Source organism: Simochromis diagramma, unplaced genomic scaffold (assembly GCF_900408965.1).
Source record: "Simochromis diagramma unplaced genomic scaffold, fSimDia1.1 OVJJ01000293.1, whole genome shotgun sequence".
In the NCBI taxonomy this organism is placed as follows: Eukaryota; Metazoa; Chordata; class Actinopteri; order Cichliformes; family Cichlidae; genus Simochromis; species Simochromis diagramma.
In genome coordinates this window covers 10849722-10866375 of record NW_024386801.1, presented here as the reverse complement: position 1 = coordinate 10866375, position 16654 = coordinate 10849722, and the positions used below count along the sequence as shown (strand labels likewise).

The 16654-nt window shown below is 42.9% G+C and overlaps 1 protein-coding gene across 2 annotated transcripts in view; it reads right to left on the bottom strand.

Moving 5' to 3' along the window:
- Positions 1 to 16654, bottom strand: part of roraa (RAR-related orphan receptor A, paralog a) — a 185184-nt gene that overhangs the window by 49167 nt on the left and 119363 nt on the right. For both annotated transcript variants that reach the window (XM_040025748.1, XM_040025749.1), the window contains exon 2: positions 10554 to 10583. In XM_040025748.1, coding sequence (XP_039881682.1) covers positions 10554 to 10583 — 30 coding nt within the window. The remainder of the gene's footprint in view (positions 1 to 10553; positions 10584 to 16654) is intronic.

Below are 16654 nucleotides of genomic sequence, written 5' to 3'. Positions count from 1 at the left end.
TACAGAACATCCACCGGTGCCCCGGGAGAAGAGAAGAGGACGAGACCTGATAATGGCCTCATTAGCAGTCTGTCAGTAGCCATTCCCTGCACAGGCTCACCATGCAGCTGATCCACGTTAACTCTTACAACTCTGGACTCGCCTCTTAAGAGCGCGGACCCAGTCGGCTGCGTGGTGTTCCGCTCCGCAGCCGTTAACCCCGCAAGATAAACACTTTTGGACTTACTCATTTTGCGTCCCAGTCATGTGAGATATTTTAGAGAGCCGAAGCTTATATTCCACCGCGCCACCTGGGTGTTTGGAGCTACACCACCTGCCTGAAGCAGCGGCAGAATTAACAAGCTCCAACAGGCACTCCATGAAAACAATACAGATCAATTTAATATAGATGCCAAGGAGTGGAGGGCATAATATTAGAACCATAACAGCACCGGCCCACACCACGCAATCATAAACCAATTTAAGGCCATTCCAGGCAATTTCCTGGGGGCTTCCACTTGTGGGAAGACTTCAATAAATCACACAGACAACAAAGGAAATACCTATTTCAGTGAAAATAGAGGACACTATTGGGTTACGTCCAGAGCACTGCGGAGGGTTGCATTTAAAGACAAGTTTAAATAAGAAAGGTGTGAATTTAAAACCATTCATGCCACTGCTGTGCCAGCATTTCATAGCATGTGTAGCTACAGGAAATGCTGTTAACTCATTACCGCTAATGGATTTTCCACAAAGCAGTGCAATATGTCTCCTCTAAGCAAAGTAGCAGCTGCAGGTAAGTAATGTACTTTCGAAATTTTTAAAGTTCCTCTCAGATCAGATGACGATATACACTGCCCTTCCTTTGTATGCACAGCAGCCCCAGGGCCAGATCAGCCCCAGTCTGTCTCTAAATACAAATACACACAAACACAATATTTATAGAATAGTAGGGTCAAAAGCAAAAGGCATGAAAGCAATTCATTCCTACATAGGTGAAGTATACACCTGTCAACTGTCATGTAATCAGAATCAACAACACAGCACTTATAGTGAATGGCTGACAGGGCTATAGCCTTTTGTTTTACAGGTAGTTATTTATAGACTTCATTTAAATATTTTTTGAAGGAAAAAGAACAAGTCCAGTTTTCCAAATCAACTGAATCATCACGTTTTTGTCAAAAAAATTAAAAGTACTGTGTCACTTTTACAGCTAAGCCGATTTATTCTCCACGGACTGACCAAGTCTCGCTTCATTTAAGGCATCCTTACATGCCTGTTCCACATTAAATGATCTCCTCAAGGTACAGATGTGGTGATGACAAGATGATGGGGACAATAATATAAATTACAATGGAAAAGAACTGCTCTCAGCTGCTTTTTTATTTGCTTGTTATTTAAGATTTAAAGCGAGGCTATTTCTGGTTATTTTGGGTGTTTCTAGAGTAAGAAAAAGTGATTAAATGGATGTTCAATTGGTCGAATCAGCCTTGAAAAAAATACCAACTTCACACGCAAAGCTGTCGAATAGAGGCCGTCATTTAAGTAACCAGTATAAATCGGGTTATTTATTTATTTTGTTATATGGAAATGCGGCGGCAAAGTGAGCCCGTGAACACTGCTGGAGTGCTACCACACATCTCCCGGAACAATTTTTCAATAGGTCAATAGAAATCAGATTTATCAATGAATTGTACTGCATCTCTTTTGTGTGAGGCCGCCCTTGGGGACAGAAAGGAAAGGAATAGAAGGATAGAGAAAGAAGAAGCGAAAGGGAACGAGGAGAGGAGATTATCACAGGCATGGCAGCCTGTGTGAGAGGCTTAGCTTGGCTAGGCAGGGAGGTGGAACCCTGTGAATTCTAATGAACTGGCAAGACTCCCCCAAAACCAGCTCCATCTCCATGGCATGAGGACGATAGGAGGGAAGAAGGAGGTGATTAGGAAGGCGCAGCCCCTCTACGGCAAACCAAACAGAGCAGGTCATTTTCCCTGTGATAATTATGGCTATAACCAGGCATGAGGGATTGGTAATGGAGCTGCTTATTCTTCATGCTCTGCAAAGGCAACCACTGAGTCTGTCAAGGAGAAAAGCATGATGATGTTTTTTTTTCCTCACTCTGTTAGTAGGGTGACTCTGGTAAGAGTTGCAATGGCTGCTGAAAAGGGCAGCGGGGGAACTTGGCCTTTGAGGGAGAAGTTAACGAATGAACTTCATTATTGAGGAGCATACCAGGGAGACCCCCTGGTGTGTGTGATGTATTACCTAGCGCCAAACTTACTCACTCCCCCAACATCACCAGTAAAGCCTGACATCAGCTCTAGGGGGAGGCAGGCGTGTAAACTAAAATAGTTTAACCTTCTGGCTCAAAGCTAGAAGAAGACAACAGAGGAGCAACCTGATGTACAAGATTTGCATCCAAAAAGTTGTTTCCAAAGAAAAAACACACACAAAGTTCTGAAACAACAAAGTGAATAATGAGGGAGCGCCTTTTTGTTCCTCAGAAGAAAACCCTTTTAGCTTAAACTAACACACATTTAATGTTCTCTCTGTGACTTCTGGTAATGTAGGTCCAGGGAGGCATTCCACATCAACACAATGTAGATTACTCTCATTTATTAAAATACAGCTCTGTTCAAGCATGAAAGTAACTTTTCCTGAGTTCTATGAGCTTTAAAAAAAAACAAGTGACCCACTCGAGGGACTAATGTTTTTCCTCAAGATTGAGGGAGATCTTCAGGCTATGCGTGATGTGCACCACTTAGCCTTCCCCCTTTCCCTTCTTCCAGCGGACCGGGATCGAGCTGCTCTACGGTGGACAGTGCGAAGGATCTCTTTACTGAGCGCACTCTCAACACTTTTACTCTTGACTTATGAGGATGCCATGGGTGCAGGGGAGTGATTCATCATTGGATGTGTTCCTCTTGCACCCTCACACATTAGTAATGTGGTCCGCTGAGGAGGAGTCCTGTCATCAGTCTGTACCTGGACCCTCTGAACAAGGTAGGTCAACAGGAGGCAGCAGCGGCTGGCCCACTTTTAGTCTTTCACAGCACCTTTAAGTTTCCTTCAGCTCTGCCACAGCTGAGCCTGACGGACACACTAAGACCAGTTTGGTCAAGGGGAGGCACAGCCTTCGCTATAGTCGCTATATCTGTTGACTCAGTGAAGCCCGTCCTCTGAGCGGCCAAGTACGGAAAGCCACAACTTGTTGAGAGGTTAAAGTGAGGCGGAAATCTTATTTTCATTGAACGTTTTTACAAAGAAAATGGCACAAAAACAAACAAGCTCCGAGTCGCAGTTTGGATAAAAAGTTCCCACACTTACCCATCTGAAACTCCCTGCGGGAATTTCATCACAAGACTCCCTGGTATTCCGTAATAAAGCAGCAACAAAATAACAAATGGCTGTCTGTTCCGTCACAAAATATACAGCCACTTTGAGTCAGCGTAAGCCTTTGACCTTAACATTGCAGGTAATGCACATTTAAATACCTACCTCTGTATTCATGTTTGTCATTTTACTTGTGAAGATTAGGTGTAAAAAGGCTATTTGAAACCAAAACACAGGATTAAGGGATAATGCTGCTCTGTGTCTTGTGAGTCGACCTTGATTCTGTAATCCAGCACAATACTGGAGAACAGCGTATTTCTCGCTTTTGTACATTCAATACTCTCACTGTAGAACAGCTCACACTGATGTAATGGCACATAATGGCACCACGCTGACTGACAAAGTAATCTGAATTAAGGGGAACTTCATTGTTATATCTGTGTAACAGACCTGGAAATACTATTACAAGATTTGTACAAAGAAAAAAAATATTCACAGCACTTTTATATATCGATTACAAATGAAAGGAGGAGGTATACACAGAAAATTGTGTTGCAGGTAAAAATACAGAGATGGCAAATAATGACCAAAACAACACAAATGAATTGTTTTGAGTCACCTGAACTTTAATGACCACATTGAGGAATGAACTTGATCTTTAAAAGTAAGCCAGTTTGAGGTCAACCACGGTGTTATTAAGGGCTGTGCCACTTAATCAGAGTGGATGCCAATTTAGCAAAGGGCTAACTATGCAGGAGGGACCATCTGAGGCATCAAACAGATCACTGAGCATTGTGTCACCTGCCTCTGCATACCTCTGTACAGTATACACGCGCTCCTTTCCACTCAAAATCTGCTTTATTTTCCTGACTCCATATCTCCTTACCTGTTTTTTTCTTCTTCTTTCCTTCACCATGCAGCAGACACAGTAGAATGAAAACCTGCCTTTGATGTCTGGGATCCTATAATGCTGAACAGTAGAAATCCGCATGCCTGTTATCTCCTGAATCTTAATGATGACGGCTAACTTCACAATGGGTTAACCACATCTCTCTGTTCTTGCGCTGCACACCCACAGAAACACAAATTAATAGCAACGTGGAAAAAAAAAAAAAAACAGCATTCCTCTAATAAAGCAGATTCAACAAAATGGGCACAATGCGATCAGCACAAATGTCAATGTATAACATCACCAAAAGCTTTTGTGAGCACGTCTGCTTTCGTCTCTGTGTAGGAAGTTTATTTTCCTTCCTCTCCTTTACTTTTTGAACAGCTTATTTGTTGTAAAGTTCTGATCCTCACTTGAAATTATCTTTTTTCCTTTCATGATGCAGTAGCTGTTTTGATGGCACATATTTGTTTATATTTGTTTTTGTTAATGCACGAAACTGTCGATTTTTATTGCTAAAAAATTGAAAAGAGTAGAAAATTGATTTTGCTTCGCTTTCCTTTTGCATAACTTCTATGAAAAGACCAACAATATTATAAACACACTGATCAATGAAGAGCTCAGTGAAAGCTGAGGAAGGCACGTCAAATTATGGACCCATCATTTAAAATTTCCCCATCAGCATTAGTGAGGATCATATCTTATAGAGCTCTGTGACCTCTGCAGCTGTCGCCCTCCATGAATCAAACCTTTCATTACATGCTGACACTCCTGTCCTATGCCGAATGTGTATACACCATAGGAAAGTGATGAGGCATTGGAAACCCGATGAGAGACGGCTAACCTGCGCTTTTGCAAATGCTGGTTGACTGCGTGCCGCAGCGAGCGAGAGGCCAGCCGTGCCCTCCCAGCCATGCCAACTGCTTCGCCTGGCAGAAGCCACCATCCCAGCACAGCCCCTCGCTCCTTGGCCCCTTTCACCTGAGGCGGCAGACAGCCGGCATAAGAGAAATCGCCCGCAGCAGATGGGGCCACTTACTTTGGCTGGCCCATCCGAGCATTGTGTCCTTGTCACATGTCACTTACTCTTGTTTTCCGGTCTGACAACACTTCAAGACAGTGCTTTCGGTTTTGTGTGAGACACAAAAGGAAGAAGAAGAAAAAAAGGTGAGGAAAAGCTGACGAGGTGTCTCTTCACTCAAGCTCAAATTTTCTGAAAGAGCCGGCACCACGAGAAGAACCAGATTATGCGCCAACAAAAGCAGAGCAACCCCCCCGACAAGAAGCGGTCTTGCACCCCTACGGCTCCCCTCACCACACTTCCCCTTAGAAAACAAGCAGGGCCCCTCGGAGGTGATAAGACGAAGAGACTTTACATCCAGAAACTTATGCAAAGAAAGTGCACGCACAAAAGGCCATTTGCAATTTTACAAAATGGCAGATGTAATGCTTTTACTGAAAAATGAGGACCTGCCATATTGAGTTGGAGAGGAAAAGACAAGGCAGGAGGGAAAAAATAGAGAAAAATCATGTTGGCCTGGTTTACGACAAATAGATAGCTCTATTGATTTCCCTGTTACAGTGACTGTCCATCCCTCACTGTTGTGATTACACTGACCTATTTCAGAAAAAAAAAGCCATCTATTATAGATTAAACCAAAATGTCCAAAAAGAAAATACTCCCTTTGTGGAACAAACAAATAGAGTAAGACGAAAACATAACCTACAGTACACAGAGAGAGAAAAATATTGTGTCAATTTAAGCATTCAATGTTGCTGTGGGAGAAGAGGAAACAACCAGTTCTAGTACCATGCTGAGAATCAAATAACTTTCCAGTGAAATAGAGGCGGTGTGTTGTGAGGCCCTTTTTATTGTCAATTTCACATCCAACAAAAAAACCAAAAAAAACCCCCACAACATTAAAATGACTGCGTTATTGCTCAACTAATGTTTAAACATCATAATGCCAATTTAACAAATTCAGGAAAATGGCCGGTAAGAAGAACAGATTATAATGGATTTCATAATCTACCTATGCAATACTCTGTACTGCATTGTGTTTTTCAGTGCACCACAGTACAGCGCGGTTCGGTGTTGTATGTTTTTGTGCTGATGATTCCTTTGTGTCTGTACGTATTGCTGCGTGCGCTCGTCCTGCTCCACTATGTCTGTAGCGGCGCGTCTCACTAGACTATCTCTCTCCGCTTAGCTCAGGGGACTCTGGCTGGCTGATCTTCATTATCAGCCCTAGCTTAACAATGTACTGGATGCACTTCCCACATGAGTGCAACTAACAAATCCCCACAGAGCTGAATCAAGGCAACAATGTGATGAAATACCTTCAAACAACCACTGAGCATGGAACACTGAGCTATGCAGAGACAACTCACACTGCCCTGGGCGATTCCACAGGAGTGCGCCTGTTGCCAAGCAAAATTAGACAGCAACTGGGACATATTATTCTCCTAAATTGGCAATGTACAGCACTATTAAGTACCATAAATCTCATGTTTGATTAGCTGAAAATACCTCGACTCACAGAGCCAGTGCATTAACATTCTACAACTCAGACATCCAAGCCGGATCTGCCGTGGCATTTTTTTTACAAAGTAGATTCTTTACAAGGGGAAAACTGTCATTGTGTTATGTGAAGACAGACTGCATTATTTGGATTAATAAGGCTGTTAGCATATTTTTAAAAAACATGTATCAGTCAACTTTTAAGAGTGTTCTGTAAAAAGAAAAAGAAAAAAAAAACCCACACACAAAACAAAGACATGAAGTCTACAGACTCTTATAACTTTGAGAGCGCATCAATGGGCGATATAATTTCTCTGTAACTCGGAACTGAAAGCAGCGCAGAAGAGTCTGAATCATCGGGTTTCTTTTGGAAAAGATTAGCCGTACTATTAGTATGTGAATGCACATCGCTGACGAGAGAAACTCGTAAAAGCTGCTAGTAAATAAATGATGATTCATGAGCGAGGCCATGTTTCTCAATCAGTGCGAGAAGTCTACCAACACAATGGAGATAAATATAGGGTGAGGGGGGGAAAAGAAACGCGGGGCTCTCCAAAATGTATCTGTGGACCGATGAAAGGAAATCGTCTGTCTCTTTTTCTCCTTTCCCCGGGTTACATTTGTACTACTGCCTCCCTCTGGTAAGTCTATTCCCAGTCAGATATATTACACATAGACTGCTACACACTGACACTGGTATAATAACGTAAACACTGATAAATATATCACAATACCATGACAGGATTAATTAAGAATAATATATTTTTCAGCTAAATAAGCTATACAAAGAGTTTTTCTACTTTTTAAAATTTTCTGTGCTGGCTGTCTGATGGTTCTGTTATTTAGATATATTTGGGTGTTATTATATTGTTATGGATGTTCTATTTATGCTTTCATAGATAAAGCTGTGCAACTACAAGTGGATTTGCAGATCTTTGTCTTGCTGCGAATTATGGTCTGAACAGTCATCAAACAATCAGTATACTGTAAATCTATAGCTGCAAGTGAGAAAGACAGGGAGGATTAGCTCTAAGTAATCATGAGATCTGCTCTGTTCAAGCAAGAGCATCCTGTCCACACGACCTGCATGTGTATGTGTTAGCTAGTGCTCTGCTATTCGAGCTGTGAGACCCAGACTGCTGATGGTAGATTAGAGGTGAGACGCCTAATCTCAGTGTAATCAGCTACTGCATCTGAGCCTCCGCTCCACACCATCTCTCTCAACAGGTCCAAACAGAAAGTCATCTCACAGCAAAACAGCCCCGCTGAGGTAGAAGAAGGTGAAGAGACATATCTGGTGTCCAACATCAACGCAAGAGGGGGAAAAAGTGCAAAATTTAATTATCTTTTACTGTCACCTCTTCCTGACATGGGCAGTTTGAGACATAAAGATGGAAGGAGAAATGAAAGGGAAAAACCAACAAGAAATGTGCTGGGGGGTTATAGCAAGGACAAGTGGAGCCAGCAAAATCCCCCAACAGCATACAAAAGCGCTGTTGAATCAGACGTTACGCGTTCGGGGTTTTCCTTTAATTTGTCACAAGTGCGTAAATCAACTGCTACTCAGAGAGTCCATAAAACAGATGTAAAACTGCCAGGGAAAGGTGCAGGAAAACCACAGCTGACTTCTTGCTCAGAACTGAAGCTTTGTTGTAAGAAGAAGTGATGGCGAGGGACAGCCCCTTTGAGGAAATGAAGAAAGAAAGGGGGAGACAGATAAAGAGGCTCAGACAATAAATCTATGTAAGTCCTGAATGGGGAGAGGACATTACAGTCAATGACACAATGATATAAGTATCTGTTTTCATCTAGAATACTTCACTTTCTGATGGCTCAATGATTAGCGATGAAAGGGGTTCGAGAGGAGAGGAGAAGAGAAGAGAGGAGAAGAGAGGAGAGGAGAGGAGAGGAGAGGCGAGGAAAGGAGAGGAGAGGAGTCTGCCAGTGAACAGCTGCCCCTGTAATTTATATTGATGAGGGGACTGGCATGGCGGGGAGCTTCCAGCAGTTTGATCACTCAGGCAGAGTGGGGAGTTAGTCAGAGACACAGCCCATCCCTGTGGTCCGGGTTGGACCGAGAAGACCTCCTAAACACACACACAGAAACTAACATACTTGCACACATATGCACATGAAATCAAGGCTGCCAAGCTCACATTACGAGTGGCAGCGCAGACTGGCGTATTGGGGAAGCCAATGTTTTCACTCCGGGAACAGAAATAGATCTACATCTTGGCTATAACCATGCAGGGCAGAGCCATCTCCCTCATTATTACTCCACCAGCCATATAATCACCAGGCTTCTCAGACCGTCCGCCCGCATTCTCAATGACCATTAACTGGCCCTTGAACTTCTTCTTGTGCACGCAGCTCTGACGAGGCTCCACAGCCGCTTCCTGTCTGTAAGGCACAGCAATCAACTACTTGTTAAGGGGCTTTACTTTGATTTCCGCACATGGATAAGATTTGAATATTTCTCACTGAAATGAGACAGCGTAGTCCAGTCTCTGCCCAGGGCTTTGAACCCAAGACTCCTAAATCATGCTCTTTGATTTGAGCCCCCTTCCAGTGTAGAGGTGCTTAGCGCCGCACTAATTAAGATAGCGGGGTGGTGGATGGCGGGTCAAAGCGTTTCTGTTCTACCTTGAAGATATCCTGACACAAACATGAACACTGACACACGCATCAAAAAATAAATAAATAAATGAAAAAAATACCATAGCCCCTCCAGACAAGCAAATAGCTTAACACACAACCATGCTGCTGTTTTGACGGGGCTGTTTGAGTAAGGTAGAGCTGTCTAGCACTGAAGATCATATCCCTTTGCCCTGCTGTCTGATGTAAGAAAGAGCCGGGGTGTTTAACAGGGGGAGATGCAGCCTCTCACAATCTGAAACACTCCGACCGCTCTTACAGAAAAGCCCCCTGGCCTTCCCTCTCCACAAGTTTCATCAGAGTGATCAGAGAGAAAGGATAGCCTTCAGGGCTAGTTTCTTCCATTCACACAGTGGGGTATGAACACACATATGGATGTACACGCATGCACAGACACACTGCAGAACACCGCACAAAAGCGTTTTTACATGCTTTCTCGATTGCACTTCACATGTGTCAAAATACAGTACAAATCTCTTGGAAATCATTGATTTCTGCAGGTTTGACTGCTCATCAATTCTTCATAAGCGCACCGAAATTGAAAAGGCAGCGGTGGTAAGAAAAGGCTGTGTACTATTGTTGTATTGCACAAAAGGAGCCTTGCATCTAGCATGTGATACATGTGTCACATACAGTGTCTGTATCTTTCAATTTTAGTGATAGGATCTGCACTTGAAGAACACAAAGTCTGGTAGTTAATGCAGCCTCAGAGGTTAGAAACCACCACACTGCACCACATCCGTGTTTTTCAGCTGCAAGGCCTTGCAGAAAACAAAGAGGTGCTTCACCACACTGTCTGCTTCAAATGTGCATGATTACCAAGCAGTCATAAGACTGCATAGCATTTTAATTTCCTCTCTGGGGTTATCATCATATTCTCTCCAGTATGGAGACGGAGAGATACAAAACAGTGAAAGTGGATGAACAGAAATCGAATTGAAGGCCTTGATTTATGACAGTAGTAGGCAGACAACAGCACATTTATAGGCAATGATGAAAAAGAGTCAACATAGACACAAACATAATGATCTCACCATCTCCACTATACATGAGGCAAGGGGTTGTTTGTTGTTGTTTTTCACATTAAGTATGGGATTCTTCTTTGAATTAAGTATCACTTTTACCGTCTTAAAATTGTAGTAGAATAAAAACCACATTAATAAAAATTGTACTTACAAGTATGTGTCTTCTTTGTTACTGAGATACCTGTGAAGAAAAAAGCAAATAAAAATGAGAAAATATATTTAAAAAGACAAATAACATGAACTATTCACATGGGGCTCTTATTAATAACTTATAATATGATAACAGCAGCAAAGAAGGAAACCCTGTGTTGCAACAGATTGCAACAGACCAAGGTCACTTAGGTGGCCCTGAGTAATTATGTGTGTAGGCTGGTGTTTAACTTAGGGCCATTCTATAGCAACATCTATGACAAGGTGGCTGAAACCCCATTTTCTTCAGGCAGTGAATAAAATTTCAAACTAAAGGGAAAAAAAACATTTGGAATGCTAATGTGTTGAGTCTCCTCTCCGATTGGGTCCGAGTGCATGACTAAGCCACTGGCCCTGAGGGAGATAAAGGCATTTTGACCTTAATGTTAGCTAATCCTTTATTTAAACGGTTTCAATACAAAAGGGATTTTTGAAGTTATTTTGTAAATAAATTGTAAGCCCTCGCTCGTCTGACCGGCTCAGGAGGCAAAGAGATGGCTCACAAAAACTCCCTTCTTAATGTGTGACAGAGTCTCCATTTTAAAAACTGTAACATGATCAAAGAGAGAAACGATTGGATACACTATAGAACAGATATAAGCAGTGCCAATGTGGGTACAAACGGCTTATAAGAAGCAGGCAGTCTGACCAGGTTGAGTCAAACCTGGGCTGTACTGCAACTGCAACTTATACTTCCCATCTTCACCCCTTCAGGTGTCAGCTCCTTGAGTGAGCCACTTTGGGGTTTTTATTTTTTTTTAATTTTTTGGCTCTGGCTCCTTCTCCTGTCTGCAACATTGGTCTAATGCCCCAGGAGCCTGACGCGGACAAGCACACAGCCAGCCGAGGTCCCCTGCGGCCCCTAAGATGCTCATGCTTTGCAGGACGAGAGCACACTAATAGATCCCACTTGTCATGCGGAAGCAATGGCTAATTTTTCTACAGCTTGCATTTGAAACTCGGGGGACGGCAAGTTGACATGATTCAATAACTCTCTGTGAAAAAAGGCGTCTGGCCAGAGATAACAATGTTTGAGACACGTTTGAGGGGAAACGAGTCAAAGTGCAACGAGGGGGAAAACAAATAAGCCCTTCGGTCTCCTATAGACATACACAGAGAAACACATAACTGATATCAACTCCACTGAGCAGGAAGAGGGAAAGCTGTCACCTAGGGGCCAGCAGCCTGTGATGGAGCTAGCATTGTTCCATTGCTCAGGGCCAAAAGCTTCTGTTCTCTCCAACTGTGACATTACGCAAGAAGAAAATAAACAGTACTCGAGTCTTAATTCTGCACTAAAATCAGATGACATGGGAGCCAGCAAGACCTGATGGTTCATTAAAAACCAGCAGTGTCAAAGCTTCTGTTCTAAGCTTCAGCTTATGCACAAGGCAGCTGCAAAGGACTGTATCAAGCAGCTAACTGGCTGATGGTTAAGACAACTCGTTAACCTACGAAGGAACACAGTGGCTGTGCTTAGCAGAAACCGAAAGAGCAAATAGGGTGGCTTTCTGTCAGAGCCTACGCTACTGCATAAAACAGACACTTCACAGCTTTCAAGAGGAGTGTGGTCAATGACACATATAAGATATTATTTGATTTAAGGGCACGATATATCTACAAAATGCATAAAACATACAGAATATGCAAAAAGTTACAGAGAATTTAAAACAACTGCCTCCAGCTTTCATCTGTCATCTTCTGACGTGTTAACAAAAGTGTGGTGGCCTGGCTGGAGAACTTAAAGTTGTAAACAACCCTTTGCTTTGTGAAATGTTTGTGACAGAGGAAGTGAAAGAAACAGCTTGTGTGAGGGTGTGTATATACAGTACATGTGGAGGCTTTCACCCAGCTTTAGCCACACAGACCACACTGATAATGTTGAGTAGATGCTTTGCTGTCACTGACTATTTCGCAGTCAAAGTCAAGAAGAAACCATTCACGTGAGGACGTATGCTTCTAAAACTCAAGTTTTCAGCGCTGCAGTCTGCCTGCCTGATCATTTTTACGTTGCTTCATTGCCTAGCTGATACACTGAAGCCGTCATGAACTCGGTGCAGAGCAGTTCTCACTCTTGTGCCTACCACATAAATGCTTCATTAAGTCAACTCCATGCAAAAGGGGAATTTGCCATAAAAGGTTTTGGGGTATTTTCAGAAGTAAACCATTTTGTTTAGCTTATCACCAAAATTTTTGTGTGCTCACTTGGAACAACAACAAAAAAAAAATCCTATCGAGTGCATTTCCAGCGTGTTTGAAAAACTGCATTATTTAAATCATCCTGCAGTCGCCTCGTTTTTTTCACACACGATAACCTATTATGAAACTTTTACTGATAGCAGATGATAATATGCAGTCGGTAGAAATGTTTACAACATGCTTTTGGTGTGTGTTCTCACGCAAACATTTCCTAGAAACCGTTAAAAACAACAACAACAATTTCACAGCTTACTCGCTATCAGGTTTGTTACTGTCAATAAGCCAGATGTGCTGAAAATGACAAAAGCCAAAGACATACTGTGCCTGTAAATGTAAGTAAAGTGAGAGAAACACAGAAACTGGTAAGACAGCAGAGCTTGTATTATTTGCACAGTAAATAATAAGGGCTCCAACCAACTACTGTGCTACTCCCATCTACTTAATGCAGCACGCCTAATGATAACAAAACTACTCCCACGGTAATATTTTCCAGGGTGCTGATATAAAACTATCACCATACAGACAAAGGCTCATCCTTCCTGTTGCTATGCAGGTTAGAAGAAGTAGGAGGGGAGGTTAGTGGGCCCACTTCCTCCTCTATGTGTCATTCAAAACCCTGTGATTGGAGGTGGCAAGGAGAAGGGGCCACAAAGCCAATGAATGAGTCAGGCGGTGAGAAAGAAGGAGTTAGCTCTGGGCACTGACATTGGCAATGCCTGCCAGCTCCTGTCTTCTCCACTGGATGGCAGGTTCAGAGGTCAGTCTGGAGGTGAAACTCTCCTTGGCTGATAAACAGGCTGCTATAAACAGACGTATAGCTTGTGGATTTTCTTTTCTAAACATCTACTGTGCGCGTTTATGAGCGTTAATAGAAATTCAAGTTAAAAGGCTGTTGCCTGTGTGAACTTGTAGCTGAATTCCAATTTCTAAATTATACATTTGTCACAGTGGAAGGAGGGACACTCTTCGCTGCCTTTGATCAGTCATACTTTCCCCTGCCTGGGTAAACAATTCAGCATTTGTTCTCATGAGACACTGCCTATGCTATAGAGGAAGAGAGGTACCGTGCAAACGACTGGAGGTTAGCCTCCACCACATCTATCTGCAGGGGGGCACACATCCTGTAAACATGCCACTTAAACAGGAGGAGAGTGAGTCGGGGGTTTGGCAGTCACAGCGCTGCAGCCGGCTGTGGAGTGCGGTGCCATCGCAGGCGACTCAAAGTGACAGCACTGTAATGAAGTCTGAGGCACACGGCAGGCTGTACGTCATAATTTCAGGTTCCTTAAAGCCTGACAGGGAATGATTATCATGGATGGTTATTGTCACCCTGCCTCCCTGGTAGACGAGGCGTGCTCTGGGGTTGTTGCACCATGACATTCAAAGTTACAGTCTCCTTCATATAATGGAGCTGTCCTCTCAGCGCGCTAATGGGAGCGATCCATTTAACCTGTGCCAGAAACACACAGACGAGGAAGTTCCTAATGCGAGGCCTCTCCCGTGGGGACGTCACACTCCCCCCCCCCGGCTGCTCCCTTCCTGCTGCTTGATTCATTGACTGGTGCTCCTCACTTATCCTCATTCACTGTTCAGTCTGGGGAGACAGGGAGGCTCGCTTCCCGCTGCCTGCTCCACATGCCGCTGCTGCACGCCCGCCGCACACAAGGACGGCGCCGCCGCTGCAGACCCAATTGCAGTAGGAGGCAGTGAGGGTCCAGTGAGGGACTGGCTAGACACCTACTGGAATTACGGGTCAATACCATAGGCCTTGGGAATGCTAGCAGTATCCACTCTCCACAGTTAATTAGTTAATATGGCCTCGAAGATAGAAAAACACAGATCATAATGGAACGTTTGCTTATTGTCTTAATGATGGCAGCTGTATGGGACTGTTAATTTTAGGCTACTCCTGAGGTTGCTGGTTAATAATGGTGGGTAAGACGAACATCTTAAGAATGATCGATGTGGTCGCGTTCAGCGGTCCATCTCTTGACTGCTGCTACCTGCCCAATTAACAAATTGCTGCTACATTCCTGAGAGAAAATAATTAGAAATAATTAATGTGTTGCTCTTCTTAGCCATCACAAAGCTCCAACGAGCGGCTCGAATCGTTTAGGAAACGTGATCTTTGGAGCTGTGCTTTTAAGAAATTCAACAGTGGTACAAATTCAGGCTTGGAGGAAATTAGAATATTCAGTGGGCTAGGTGACTCATTTAGGTAGTCAGCAATCCATGAATGCATTAAAGGGGGAAAAACTAACATAGCGGGTTAGACAGTACAAAGCGCTGTTAAAAGCATAAAGATATAATGCAAGGTCGCTCTTAAATTAATGCTCGTCTCATCAAAAGTCAAAAAATGTGGTTTAGCTGATTCAAGAACCTCAGTGCTCCTCTTTGGCAGTCTTTCTGAAACTTTCATACACAAAGTCACTTAAACAATCCGCCCCTTTTTCTGTGACACACTTAGACTTATTAGCTATTATACAGCTATAAACTATACATGCAAAAATTTAATGATTAAAAAAGCACAATGATTCTAATCAGCTGCCCCCTAATATACTAAAACACTTAATCCATGGAGAGGCCAACTCTCTGGGGAGGCCCAAAGAAAAATGACTTCTCTGTCTCCAGGCGCTGTTATTTCTGGTCATTTCTAATTGGTTTTAAATAAAAGCAACCACTCTGAGACTCTACAGGTTACTTCATTGCATCACTATGGAATTGTCTGCAAATAGAAGATATACATCCAAATTAGTTTTAGAGGACACCACAACTGTCTTTCAGAAGACGAAAGAAGAAAGGTCAGGAAAAAATAAAAGGATACGTGAAGGTGGTAGATCCCAAAGGAAGAGCGACATTATCAGGATGACCCTGAGATCGGAGAAGCCCTGGCTGACTTGAGGCTTCGTGTCAGGCGCACCTCGACCCTTACAAATGTCCCCCAGGTTCATGTGCAACATCTCCCCCAGAGCAGTTCTGCATTGCTAGGCCTGCAAGTCTCCAGGTGAGTTCTCAGTGCTGTTTGGTGGCTCGTGAATTATACATTGCAGCAGAGGAATTGACGTGGCCCAGGAGGGCCAAAAAAACAGCAGGCATGGCTTGGAGGCAGAATGAAGACTCTGATGGAATTTTAATTGTACCGCAGGGAACGCTGCGATAAGTGCTATTGTTATTGGTAAGACACCGCTGCACAGGTTAAGATGAAAAAAATGACAGAATCCAGAACAGTGTCCACCTTGACACCAACTCTGTATTCTAAAAAGACCGGTACACGCATTGTGATGGCAGATTCCTAAAAATATTTATATAATTTAGATATAATTTAAATTAAAATTGTAGTGTTTGGATCGTGACATTGTTTTTCGACGATTATATTTTTTTCCATGATTTGAATCTTTCTTACGGGCCACCTTCCAGAGCTGTTTACCTTCCATCGTGTATTTATGTGTCCTCTTTACTGATTGGTGTTTAGACCTCATCCGTTTCCTTTATGTTTAATGTTAAATGACTGTTTTTTTCTTCAAATAGCACCCAACAATAAATATACAGAAGACTGCTTATTACTGAATGACGTTACTGTTTGTTTTTACTGTTTTTTACTAACATGTGTGGCTGCAAAGTCACAGCGCCCTATACTTATGAACAACATGCACAAAAGCCCAAGAAACGTCGCAATGGAAAAAAAAGGGTCAGGAAACATCGACAAACACACAAGAAACGGCTCAATCTGCAACCGCTGAGCCATCCAATTCAGCTAGATTGTTTTGTGACTTAGTACTGTACTGCAGGTAAAAAAAAAAAAACCCAAAATGGTTATGTTTCTGCAGCTCTGATGTTGTTCGTTCTGATCTTGGCTCTAACATA